Source organism: Asterias rubens, chromosome 18 (assembly GCF_902459465.1).
Source record: "Asterias rubens chromosome 18, eAstRub1.3, whole genome shotgun sequence".
In the NCBI taxonomy this organism is placed as follows: domain Eukaryota; kingdom Metazoa; phylum Echinodermata; class Asteroidea; order Forcipulatida; family Asteriidae; genus Asterias; species Asterias rubens.
The window spans coordinates 11,389,957-11,403,299 of record NC_047079.1 but is presented as its reverse complement, the minus strand read 5'-3'; the positions used below and the strand labels follow the sequence as shown (position 1 = coordinate 11,403,299).

Genomic DNA, 13,343 nt, shown 5'->3' with positions numbered 1-13,343 from the left:
CGCTTGAGCTCAAATTTTCATAGGTTTGTTATTTTGTGCATATGTTGAGATACACCACGTGAGAAGACTGGCTTTTGACCATTACCAAAGGTGTCCAGAGTCTTTAATATACTGTGTTTAGGAAATGGGGCGACGCACTGCACTTTTTCTCAGATAAGGCTTCAGTTCTGCCGAAATTCTGCACTTGCGATCACTGTGCAAGCGTCAAATATGTGCTAGCTGCGTAAGCGAAGAATGCCTAGTAATGTGGAGTACACACACGCACAAGCAAACATTCCCTGCTAACCTGTGAAATACGCTTGACATAATCCACGGAATTTCCCGCTGCCGTAAGCGGCAGTTCTTTGCCTATGGTCAGTAGAGCCATGAAATTAGGCCCATATCGTCAAGTTTGGAAATTTGAAATTATCAACCCTCACCAAATAATAACTTGATCCGATTTAATCTCTGGCTGTGTCCAAAGGAAACAATTTCAGCTACGGCAATGGTCGTTGGCTGTAGGGACAACATTGAAGAATAAGCCTTTCAGCAATGTATGCATAGCCAATACATGAAACAGCAGTCTGAAAAGAAGGCGTACTTATACATTTAGCAGTAAAATAAAACAACAGTCTGCTCAAGTACTCATGTCAACCATAGAGCTGTATAGCTCTATGATGTCAACCAATACATCATACATGACTATATAAAAACTTGTTTCTCCCCCCCCCCCCCCCAATTTTTTTTATATATTATTTAAAGATCAACTTGTGGATATTTCAACTTAATATAATTATCATAACACAAGAGATACTTTAGTTTAAAGCAGCAGTTTGTGAAATAAATTTTCAAGAAAGCTTGTAATTTTAATGACAGCATAGCGTTACTTAATATCCATAGCATGTTGCCGTGTTGTAAATGCAATAATGTAAAATAAAAGCCAACAAATATATTTCCCGAAATCCTGTAATAAATGTGACCAGTTAAAAAACAGTTGATGTTTCAATTGTCTGTTTTATTATCCGTAATACTGTATACATCATGTACACAGCATTCCTTTCAAATATTGCAAAATAATTTGAACCAACCTAAAGTTTACACAATAAAACGTTGAACATTTTTTTGAAAACCAAGTCGACTGAGATAATGTAGTCTATCGTACTGTAATCTGCACACATAGGATGTGTGAATTCTTTCCAAAAACAGTGTGAATTCTTTCCAAAAACAGAGTATAGAATTATTAAATTTAACTGGAATATTTGACTCTGTCCAGCTGTCAACTAAATTACCTACCAAATCGAAAGCATGTGGGTAACATTGGTGAAAATATTGTCAAAGACCAAGTATCTGCATTTTTGTGAGAGACCGAACATGTTCATAAAATAACAAACCTCTGAAAGTTCAAGCTCAATTGGTCATCAGAGTCACAAGAAATTAGTGAAAAAAATCCATCGCTGTTTTAAACCATTGGGTTTCACACATTGGGTCTCAGACCCGCGAAATTAAAACTAATTTTTCAAAAACTGAAGTTTGTCGGCAAAACCATTTCAAGGAAAGTTTTCCATAACGACGACGACAATCTTTATAACATGTACACAATGTAAGTTAAGTGCAAATCCGTGAGCACTCATTTTTCCAATCCTACTTATGTTATACACACCTTTTACCTGTTTTAAGGCCTGGGCCCATTTTAATGAAGCTGTTTACAGTACATTTATTTGCTTACAGGCTTTAATAATTGGCCCTGATAAACATTTCCCTATTCAAAAATCCATTGTGGTCCATTAAAGCACACTGAAGATATGCAATAACAATGTATTTCCTATTTTATTCACAGCTACAAGCTTAAATTGGTTAAACTCAATTCTCATCAAAACAACCAACTCGTACTGCTTTTAAACACTTCTTCTTGCATTTATTAAGGAATTCTATTTTTCTGTATCTACATGTTTTAATGTTTGTTACTAGCAGAGTGTACGTAATAATGTAACATTCTCTTCTGCTAAACATTTCTTGGTTATGTATCTGTAAGTAATTTATAGAACAAATTATGGCACCCCACCAACAAAGATATTGACAAAATTAATAGGGACACCGCAAATATAGGGCTAGATAGCTCAGTTGGTAGAGCGCCGGCACGTTAATCCGGAGGTCGTTGGTTCGAATCCCACTCTAGTCAATTCTTTGTTCAACTCCAAAAAGTAACTTAAAGAGGTGTTTTATAATACATACATTAGAGACTATGCCAACATAAGCCGAATCTAAAGCCAAAGCCAGGGATTTGTAAAGGGTCTATGATAACCAAGGGAATAGACCCTGCGATTGTCGAGGATCCTGTATTACTGTATGACAGGGGGGGCAGAGTCTATTATAAGCCTTTTCGAGATATGGTGGAAATTATAAAAGCTTTTGCACTGCTGGAGGACAACCGAGAGGGAACTTCTTGATTGAAGCAAGAGCCACGAGCACTTTTGTGAATTCCGGCGCTACAAAAGACATCATTTTAGTTTGGGTGTCTACAGACAAATTTACCCAAACCTAATAGTGCTGCAGTACGGTGTCCGACATAATTTCAAAATGGCTTATGAGGCGGGTTGAAGTCGGGTCTGGGAGCGAACGGAGCGACGTCTCTAAGCGCTAGCAGGCTGTAAGTCCTTCTTCTTAAATGTAGACAACATCTTCTTGATCTCGGCGATTGCCTTGCCTGGATTCAATCCCTGAAATCAAATAGAAAGAAAGTTGAATCTCAAGGCCCCGCAAATTTACGTTTTCAATCTGCTGACTAGGTATTTGGAATGATTAGAATCACTTACAAAACTGAAGTCTGTTACTTTAACTCATTGACTCATTGTTGTGACTGTTGCCCATTCCAATTTTTGCTTAGCATAGAAATTTGCTAAGCAGTATTTTGGCCCGACTCATTTTGTTTTGTTTGGAATAGGGTTGTTTTGTCAGTGAATGGAAACAAACATTCACTGCGAAAACAGCCCTGTGGTGCGAAAATTCGCTTCGTATTCGCGTTCTCTTTATTCCTTTGTATCAACTTATTTGATTTTTTCTTTTCCTCTCCAGCGCCATCGGAATAGTGTTCTAGATAGATGGCGCTATATAAATGCTTATTATTATTAATATATAAACCGGGCTTTACCTTTGGGCACGTTTTAGTGCAGTTCATGATGGTGTGGCATTTATAGACGGAGTACGAATCTTGCATCCTAGCGAGACGCTCTGTCTGGTAGTGATCTCGGCTGTCAATCATCCAGCGATAAGCTTGCATGAGGACAGCTGGGCCGAGGTACTTATCAGAATGCCACCAGTAGCTTGGGCAGGAGGTACTACAGCAAGCACAGAGGATACACTCGTAGAGTCCGTCCTGGTGAAAGATGAGAAGAAACAAAACTACAAAAAACTCTGACCAGAATGCATTAACACTACACTTAACCCTCCTACTGTTTGACCAATCAATATCACCAGCTGTGGTTTGGGATGAAAAACTATGCCAGCTTGCAATATGATATCATGCAGTGTATGCATCTACTTAAGTACACAATCAACCCTCTTACTATTTGACCACTAAATATCATCTTGTGGAGAAGGCACCAACACAGTAAACAGTCAACCCTCCTACTGATTAAATATCACCCACTGTGGTTTTGGATGATAAACTATGCCAACCAGCAATGCGATTTTATGTTGTGAATGTATCTATCAATACACAGTCAACCCTCCTACTGTCTGACCATTCAATATCACCACTGTGGTTTTGGATGATAAACTATGCCAGCTTGCAATATGATATCATGCAGTGAATGCCATCTACTACAGTACACAGTCAACCCTCTTACTGTCTGACCACCAACATGTGGCTTTAAATGAGCGATAAACGCTGCCAACCAGCAATATGATTTCATGTAGTGACTGCATCTATCAATAAACAGTCAACCCTCCTACTGTCTGACCATTTTCTGTAAACTATGCCAGCCTGCAGTGTGATTATCTTGTGGTGAATGTATCTACACAGTTAATTGGGCACACAGTTGTTGCATCTAACACAGCTGGCTCACTTGAATGGTTTCTGGTTGGTCCCCCGTCTTCTATATACAGTTAAATAAAAAGTTTGGAGCGTTCCTGCTCACCAGTTTAGCTCTGTCCTCGATGGATTGTATATACTGCTCTTTGCCATACTCCACTTTCTCCTTGCGTTTCAAATACGGCTCCACTGATGTGTATTGAGCATAGAAGTTACTCATGTCCTGTCACCAAAAAACAAAACAGTTTTAAGTCAGAAGAGTCTAGAGTATAAAGCAATGGTATGTCAGGCCTGTATGCTTCGTTTTTGAAAGGGCAAGGGCACCAATGCATTTTCTCTTTGACAAAGGGCACCGTTTGAGGAAATTTTTAATTTCTACTGGAGCATTTCAAGGGCACCAAGGCAATGGCAAGTGAAGTGTCAGGCTTTCTGAGTTTTGTAAAGGAAACCATAGGCATATTACTCTGGTGGGATTCGAACCCAGGACCTTCGCATTTGCAGAGGAGTGTCTTACCAACTTGACCACCGAGATTGCCCGGTAGCTAGAGGCAGTTTGAAACCTACATGTTAGCAGTGGGTACTGCAACGATTTAATAGATGGATTTTTGCATCGGGATAAAGAATAATTGCATTTTTTATTGTTGTTAGGTGTTAATGAACTTGGACTTACCGGGACCAGATCCTTAATGATGTACATGTGGGGAAGTGGGTAGATCTTGATGGCCTTCTTCAGATTGGAATCCACTCGACTGAAATCATAACAATAAAACATTTTTTTTTCTTCACATTTTATAATTATCGAGAATAAGCATTCACAATGTCTACAAGTTGACAGCGATGCTGGAATTTCAAGCAAACAACGAATACCAGTAACAAGCAATATGAAACAAATAGATATTTGGTTGGTAAACCTATTTTTATCAAGGAAGAAATTTCATGCTAAGCATATTTTTGTGCTTAGCAGGTCTATGACATTGGGCCCTGGAAAGAACCAGATTTGAGAATATACGTCCAGATTTCGACTTACCATATACAAGCCAGTGTGTTGGTTCCGTTGATATTCATGGAGCACGACCCACAGATGCCCTCCCGACACGACCTCCGAAAGGTCAATGTGGGGTCAATCTCGTTCTTGATCTTGATCAGTGCATCTAATATCATGGGGCCACACCTAAAGAAAGAGTGACAAGTCAAAACAAACATGATTACTTTGCAATATTCCCCCAAACTACTGTTAGGTGGACCATCTATAATTGGGCCAATACCAACTTAATAAGTTGGCTCCATCTAAACTGTAGTTTGCCTGATCTCAACCATAGCTGGGTCAATCCCAACTGTTGAGAAGATCCCAACTACAGTTAGAACAATCCTGACTGAAGATTGGAGGATCTCAAATATCCTGTCCCAACTATAGTTTTTGGACCATCTTAATGATATCAGATAAAAGCTAAAATAAGGTGAACTTTAAAACTAAGAAAAACCAATTAACTGGCAATATAATTAGGTAACATAAACAACAAACTGTATTTGTCTTAAGAAATTATACTCACGTGTTAAGATCTACTTCATATGTTTGCATTCTTGGCTTGTCGCCAGCCTTATCGGGGTCCTGGGGAAAAGAAACCAATATTTTTATTAATTTAAATTTGTCTTGCAATAAAAATACTCCTCTAAATACAGTTATAGGCCACTACTTTTTTAGGGAGTGAACTTTGCGCTAAAATGTGTTGCTTCTTTTTTGATGTAAATAGTTACCGACCTCCGAGGGAGAAGGGTGTGACAGAATCAAATCCACAGAATCTCCTGCCACATGAGCATTTGAACATGCAAAGTGACTGTTTTTAGGGACTTGAAAATGCGGTACTCCTAGAACTATGAGTTCAGGGAGACGATAGCGGAAGGAACCTCATAGTTCTAGGAGTAGTGGTACCCATCTCTCAGCTGTAAATACTAACTTACCCATCTGTAAATACTGAATTTCTTTAGCCGTTCTTCTGCTTTGGTGGCTGCTGCAACTTGAGCTGAGCGTGTTGCCTAAAAAAAGATGAAATCAATGAAATTAATTGTATTCTAGATATAGACCCAGTAACGGGCACTACGACCGAGAAGAGTACAGCGCCCCATCCCAGCCCAGTTACTGGGTCTAAATTGTATTATAAGTGTATTGTGGGCAAATCAAGTACACATAAAACAGGGAATAAATACGATCCCCAGCTTTTTAAATAAGTTTCTTTATTAAGTTATAGTTAGTATAGTACCTAGCCTGTGCCAGCATCCAGAAGAAGAGTGTTATTTTGTTAACTGTTATGGGTCCTACTACTTGCCGTCAACTCGCCGTCAACTCACTTGCGCCGTCAACTCGCCGTCAACTCCTCCAATATACATTAAAAATCCACAAAAGAAGCATAGAACTGTAAAGTATCAGCTCAAAGAGCATTCGCGTAAGTTTTAGGTCATATTTCTGGGAAAAAAATGAGTTTTTTTCTCGTGAAAAAAAATTCTGGAAGCCGAAAAACTGTCGACCGCCATCTTGCTTTTTCACAATGATTAGTCTTGGCCCAAAATGTCAATGATTGGTACTTTTTTTTTATCAACACAAAGTCATTTTGTGAATGAATTTGTACCGAAAACCATGAGAAATATGTAGTTTAGCCCAGACTTAACACTTCCGTGCCCCCTTTTTATATTATAGATTTTTCATGTAAATTTAATGAGTTGACGGCGCGAAAATGAGTTGACGGCAAGTAGTAGGACCGACTGTTATTCATAAAATAGGGCACACCACCAAAAACAAAACATTATTACTGTCAGGTACTTCATCATTTTACAACTAAAAATTCATGCATGTCAAATTGTCATGTTCGCAAATAAAAACATGTTTACAAACTGTCTTTTTTTCTGGATGTATATATATTATAGTTTTAATAGTATCAATCATATATGCGATAACCCTTCTTCTCTCCAAAGTGGTTTTGGAGTTAATTAAGGGCGGATAAATTGGTGGCGACGTGCGGAAAATTATCCTTTTATAAAGATATTACTAATTGGTAATAACTTTGTTTTCAAACAATTACTCCATTATTATTCAAACCAGTTTTCCTTCCAAGGTGGCCTACGTGATTATTCTTAATCTTATTATATATTATTGGACCGGCAAAACAAAAATGTAAGAAATTACATAAACTTACCTGAAATGATAGAAGAGCAGCCTGTCTAGAAGCAAGCTGAAAGCTTTTACCAAAACACAAAGACGCCATTCTTGTTCAAAATTACTTAAAAATTGCTCATAAACGATAAATCACCGGCACTTTCAACGTAAAACTTTATAATTTGTGTGCATTCGTTTACGTTATACAACTTTTGTATTGAATCGCCTATGTTTTGTGTTTTCCAAAACGTGTATATGATGTCAAATAGTAGTAATAATATTTTAGTTAATTTAGTTAATTTTTACCATTCTTTTACTAGAAATTTGAGGGTCGAACAATTGATACACATTTATTTCCAAAAGTACATCTCGTTTTTAGAGAAATTGGAAATATCAGAGGGTATAGTTTTTAATCACCAACTGCATGATAGTAAATACTTAATCGCTCGTTACAAAACTACATGGTGCACTGGTGCCCTGTTCACTGGTAAACTATAATGGCTTCTAAGCAGTGTGATGTTGTGTAATGTGTGGCTCCCCCCTCCCCCCCCCCCCCCACGACTGAGATATGGTGGGGGAGGGGCTAGCACCTCCGGGTGTGTGACTTGGGATGGGGGGGGGGGCAAAAGTTGGTAGTATATTTATTATAAAATGCCTAGCATTGCAAATCCTTTTGCGATCTTGACGGACTTGCCGGTGGAGGGCGGTCCGGCCGGAGGGCCGGAGGGTCGGTTCATGGATAAGAACACTGTCTTTTCCCCTCGCCCCTCGAAAGATCGAAGGAGGACTTTGTAAACACTTGCTAGATTGAATAAATGTGAAAAATAAAGCCATTATTAATACTGGTGGTCTGGTAAATTGTGAGTTCCCCGCACAAGATTGCTTGAAGTTGCTGTTCTTGCTCACACAATCAGACGTAATTTTTTTTTTTTTTGGGGGGGGGGGCAGGGGCACAAGGGGCCGCACGTCTTTCAATAATTGATGTCCATGTCGCCCATTGATGTCCATGTCGCCCATTGATGTCCATGTCTGCTGAGAGCGAAGGCACACAGAATTCTTAACCCTTGGGGGAATCATCAGATTGCGCTGAGAGCTTTTTTTGTAAAGGCGCTTTTATAATAACATTTTTTCCGTGGTTATTTCCCCGGGGGTCGACCCAGGGAAGCTAAACGAACGTAACTTTTGATGTGAATTTTGTCGAAAGCATACTTAGCAAGCTGAGTCGTGTTATGTCCTATCCATGTGATGCCCCAATCTTTGTAATAAATTTAATGGGGTTTTTTTCTTCTTATGGTTTCTTCTTAATTGAGTTCCACATAAGGTCAGTCCTTGAAGTTTTAAGAATAGAGCAAAAGAAGAAAGACTTCAAGCTGGTTTATTTTTCAACGTTTTTATTTTGGCTCGTAATCTCGTGATCTGATGACGCACACGCCCAGCATGCCGCAAAAGATGAAGTCCAAGTAAGAGGTGTTCCGGGCTGTTGGAACACCTAATTAGTGAACAAAAACCTCATTTTTAAGCGGGCGCGAACTAATTTGCAAGACAGTGCATGGCCTTGCTGACCAAATTGAGTTCACTTCCATCAGAGAATTCTCAAGACCCTTTAGAAGATGCTTTCTGTGGACACTTTGCCCCTGGATAAAAAAATAGATTTAAGCATGACTGTAACAATAGGCCTAGAACTGTGCAAACAGTAAAAAAAAAACGAGTCTTTTGTTGGAATGGGCTAATAATAATAATACGCGCAGTGATTTCGTTCCGGTTCACATTCTAATGAGCAAGGAGACTATACGCGTCTAATTGGTACACCAGTTCAGCGCTAGGTTCAGTTCAACGTAAATACTCCTCTCGCGTGTGTTCCATAAAACAACACTTTTGAAGATTTCACGTCGACTTGTCTTCTGAAAGATCAATTGTGAGTATCGTATTATTCATGTCATAGTTTTAGATTAAAAAGGTTTTCCAATTGGTTTCTCCCTCAGTTATCTCGTCTCGAGTTTAAAGAATTGAGCTGGAGTAATCTTGACGATAAGACTTGTCGATTTCAAGAAAGAAAGTTTCATTAGTTTTGCTCTTATCAGCGCTTTGATCTTGACGTAAAGGCGCTTTACAAATGCTTGTATATGTATATAGGCGTATAATTATTATGTTAAGTTCAGACGTTTTTTTAAATTTGCCTTCTCATACAAACCAATCAATCAATCAATCGAAAACAAAATTATGTAGCGACAAAATCATCAGAAATTGTATGAAAATAATTACTGTTGAAAATATAATTTGTTTAGCTGTTTCGTACTATTAATATGAATAGTCTTAGCATTATGGAATCAAATGCTATATCGACTGTGTGTTACTTACCCTGTGGTACTGTTTTCCCCCGCAATATTAGTATTTAAACTCACTTGAATGTACAATACGATGGCCTTGTTCTCAAGCCTTGAAATTCAACAAAAAATATGTATTCATCAAAGTGTGAGTAGTTATCAACAGTAGTTAGCCCAGAAACAAATATATTAATGTCAAAATAATTATAACATCTTTGTTCCTCTAATTCCTTTCTCTAGCAACTCAACTCTGCAGACTGATTTTAATTAAGATGTCACAAGGGACTACTGTAAATACATCACTAGTTGTCATGAACGGCTCGTGCTTAAAAAAATAAACAGTGATTCATTAACTTGAAGTCGAATTGTTTATTGACAAGACCAAAAATATCTCGCAGAAAAAAACCCACCAAAGACTAAATCGTCATTCATTGAAGAACAACTTTGTGTGCAAAACGTGTCTCTCTATACGAAAACCTGATGACGGTCTGGCAGGCGTACATGTACTTTGACTTTTAATTATAACCATTTCAATAATTATGGGATTTGTAGGCATTTCATGGTGAGGTATCAATAAATATTGGGCTAGCGGTAACACCATTGTGTGTATCTCAACTTGCCAGGATAGATTTTGTTCTTTAGAGAACTGTTGTTTTAGATCTACTATACCGCGGAGGAGATTTTCGGAATTCGGGAGACTTCTCAATTCTGAAAAGAGCTGTTCTGCCTTTTTAACTATCTGTGGGCGGAAAGTAAAGCAAATCAGCCGGGGTTTTTAGCTTTTAATGTTTCGGCGTTATTAACAATTCACCATACTGTGGATTGAGTTCTTAATTGGTTTCGACGTTTCGACACCTTGCTCTACTCATCGTCATCGCGGATTGAGTTCTTAATTGGTTTCGACGTTTCGGCACCTTGCTCTACTCATCGTCATCGCGGATTGAGTTCTTAATTGGTTTCGACGTTTCGGCACCTTGCTCTACTCATCGTCACCATGTCGACACTGCCAAACTCAACTCCTGCAGTTGATGACGTCACTGACTCTGATACAACTGAGATATCTTACTACGTCATCGAGATTGTATTCGCTGTCTTTGCAATATTCGGCAATTTAACCGTGATCATAATTTACTTACTGGAGCCCCGTTTACGCAACACGCTCTCCAATATTTACCTGATTTCGCTCGCTGTGAGTGATTTCTGCATGGGAGCCATTGCTATTCCAATCATCCTGATCGCCCTACAAGGAATCCCTCGATCTTTCCCAGCTTGTCTCTTTCTACTTTCTATATTAGTTATGATCGATGTGGCGTCGGTGTTTGCTCTTTTGGCAATGACATTGGACAGGTATTACTCCATAAGCAGGCCGTTACGTTACTGCGTGGTTGTCACAAAGTCACGCGCCGTAGCGGGCGCACTCCTAGCCTGGTTTGTTGCTTTCTTGTTCATAGTCCCCATGCTGGCTGGTTGGCACAACGGACCCCCTTCCCAGCCTCAATGCTTCTTTCTAGAAGTTGTCAGCCTACAGTACATGACATTTCTCTTCTTCGCGGCCATCTTGGCGCCATTTTTCCTGATGTGTTTTGTGTACACCCAAATCTACCTCATCATAAGAAAACAGGTGAGTCAGCATGAAAAAAAAGTTTGTTGATAACCTGCTCCATTGCGTTGTTGTTAATTTCATTCATTGGTTATTTTATTGTATTTTATTGAATGTCCTTGGTCATCTTGTCCCCTTCATTGCATCTGTAAAGAACCCGTATGTATATAGTTGTCGCATACGAAAGCTCATCCACTAGTCGTTGTTAAAGACACTGGACACTATTGGTAATTGTCGAAGTCCAGTCTTCTGACTTGCTGCTGTATCTGCAACATAAAATAACAAACCTGTGAAAATTTGAGCTCAATCGGTCAACGAAGTTGCGAGATAATAATGAAAGAAAAAACACCCTTATCACACGAAGTTGCGTGCTTTCAGTGCTTGATTTCGAGACCTAAACCTCTAAATCTGAGGTCTCGAAATCAAATTCGTGGAAAATAATTTCTTTCTCGAAGACAACTCCACTTCAGAGGGAGCCGTTTCTCACATTTTTATTACCAACGTCTCCCCATTATTACTCAAGACCAAGTAAGGTTTTATGCTAATAATTATTTCGAGTAATTACCAATACTGTCCACTGCCTTTAATGTCATTGTTTTAAAGTGCTTCTGTGGTTTATATACACCGTCCTTGGTATATTATGGTTCAACAGCCCATACACTTTCAATGATTGCTTTGGTTATATAATAGCCAGTGAATTAAATACTCTTTACCAATTAGTGGCCCTTCATCAATCAAGTACTGACAAAGGAAATCAATCAATTAATCATTAATTAAAGTGATATCGATTTGAAACTAGCATTCTCTCTGGTTTTACCTATAGCTTAAACAAATGAGGGCAGTTCATGACATAGGCAACCGTCTCCGCAGCACGCAACTGTCGTCGAACCCAGACAGGGAGAGCCGTACTCAACGCACGCAACAGCCGTCGACTAATGACGTCACTAGAGAGAATCAAAGTTCGCAGGACCAGAAAGCTACCGAATTTCGACGCATTAAACGCGAATGGCGTACGGCTCTGTTCTTTGCGTTTCTCATGTTGTTTTTCTTTGCAAGTTGGGTTCCAATCTTTCTCATTGATGCCCTCATATATTTTGGTGTGTACAACATTCCCCAGAATGTGATAAACTTCTGTGTGTTTTTGTCGCATTTTAACAGTGCGTTCAATCCGTTTCTTTACACGATGAAATCTGACTTTCGTAAGGCGTTGAAACGTATGGTTACTTGCAACGCTCGTTAAAGGCAGTGGACACTTTTGTTAATGCTCAAAACAATTTTTAGCATAAACGCTTACTTGATAAAGAGCAATTACCAAACGTGTCCAGTGTCTTTAACATGGGCGTCGAGTATGTGTGTTCAAAAGTAAAAGAGTTGTGTAAACCATGATTGTGAATTTTTACGATACAAACATTTCGTTTAAAACTTGTAATGTATTGCTATATTAAGTTCTGGGTAAAAACTCGAGTAAAAACTTTGTTCACGTCTGTGCGAAACTTTGTCCGCGTCTCATCTGCAAATGGCGACCGATTGAGCTCAAAATTTCAAAAGTATGTGTATATCTGGAGTTGAATTTCATAAAGAGATAAAACAGACTCCTATCTCGACGAGTTAAGACGAGTCCTGGTTCTTGCTCATGCTCGTCTCTTACTTAGAATAGCCTCAAGTTTTTAATACCTTCAATGAGCTAGTCCATAAGTTGGGACCATCTTAGTAAAACCGACTCTTGTCTTTTTGACAATAATTGAAAGTTTGACTATAAGATTATAATGCCTGTATATAATTTACTGCAATTAATCCAATATAATTATGTGAATTTGTATGTCTAGTAGTTCAAGTCTATAATATAAAATTTGAAGGTAATCTTTGTTGTCATTGTTTAAAAGTAACCTTCAGATTATTGTTTTCTTACGGGAGACGAAACCTATAAAGAAGCTTTTAGTCGATGCATGCAATAATGTACAGTAAAAATACGACGAACCGAACTTTGAAAACATATTATTATCCATTTTAGTCTATTTAGTCTAGTCTTGAAAGTAATCTTTGTTGGAGTTGCAACCTTCGGATTATTATGGGAGACGAAATTTAAGAAGCTTTTAGTTGATGCATGCCGAACAGCGTCAAGGGGGAAGCGGTTCCAAATCGGTTATGCTTCAGGGTTTAATGGTTGCTGTGATGGGGAACGTAGACCATTATAGTGGCCGTACGTTTGTAGGTCACAAAGAAAATTGACATGTTTTTTTTATAGAATGCCTATTGCTCATG

General features: G+C 38.7%; 2 protein-coding genes and 1 non-coding gene across 3 annotated transcripts; 2 read left to right on the top strand and 1 right to left on the bottom strand.

The window, feature by feature from the left end:
- Positions 1-190: 190 nt before the first annotated feature.
- On the bottom strand, positions 191-7,378 carry LOC117302419 (succinate dehydrogenase [ubiquinone] iron-sulfur subunit, mitochondrial-like). The gene is made up of 8 exons (XM_033786359.1): positions 7,198-7,378; positions 5,969-6,043; positions 5,560-5,618; positions 5,037-5,180; positions 4,680-4,758; positions 4,116-4,232; positions 3,128-3,352; positions 191-2,696 (listed from the first exon to the last, which is right to left on the bottom strand). The coding sequence occupies exons 1-8, from the start codon at positions 7,264-7,266 to the stop codon at positions 2,610-2,612; spliced, it is 855 nt and encodes a 284-aa protein (XP_033642250.1). The 5' UTR covers positions 7,267-7,378; the 3' UTR covers positions 191-2,609.
- On the top strand, positions 2,086-2,158 carry Trnan-guu. The gene has a single exon. It is a non-coding gene; the product is annotated as a tRNA-Asn (tRNA).
- Positions 7,379-10,475: 3,097 nt separating the features above from the next.
- On the top strand, positions 10,476-12,456 carry LOC117302670 (adenosine receptor A3-like). The gene is made up of 2 exons (XM_033786653.1): positions 10,476-11,102; positions 11,905-12,456. The coding sequence occupies exons 1-2, from the start codon at positions 10,476-10,478 to the stop codon at positions 12,319-12,321; spliced, it is 1,044 nt and encodes a 347-aa protein (XP_033642544.1). The 3' UTR covers positions 12,322-12,456.
- Positions 12,457-13,343: the final 887 nt, after the last annotated feature.

Bases quoted from the DNA above. Each gene is read 5' to 3' on its own strand.
- LOC117302419 (XM_033786359.1), bottom strand. From the start codon at position 7,266: ATGGCGTCTTTGTGTTTTGGTAAAAGCTTTCAGCTTGCTTCTAGACAG. The intron at 4,759-5,036 runs GTAAGTCGAAAT...TTATGATTTCAG, and splicing joins AACACACTGGCTTGTATATG to TCGAGTGGATTCCAATCTGA. The intron at 2,697-3,127 runs GTAAAGCCCGGT...ATTTGATTTCAG, and splicing joins GCACTAAAACGTGCCCAAAG to GGATTGAATCCAGGCAAGGC.
- LOC117302670 (XM_033786653.1), top strand. From the start codon at position 10,476: ATGTCGACACTGCCAAACTCAACTCCTGCAGTTGATGACGTCACTGAC. The intron at 11,103-11,904 runs GTGAGTCAGCAT...TTTTACCTATAG, and splicing joins ACCTCATCATAAGAAAACAG to CTTAAACAAATGAGGGCAGT.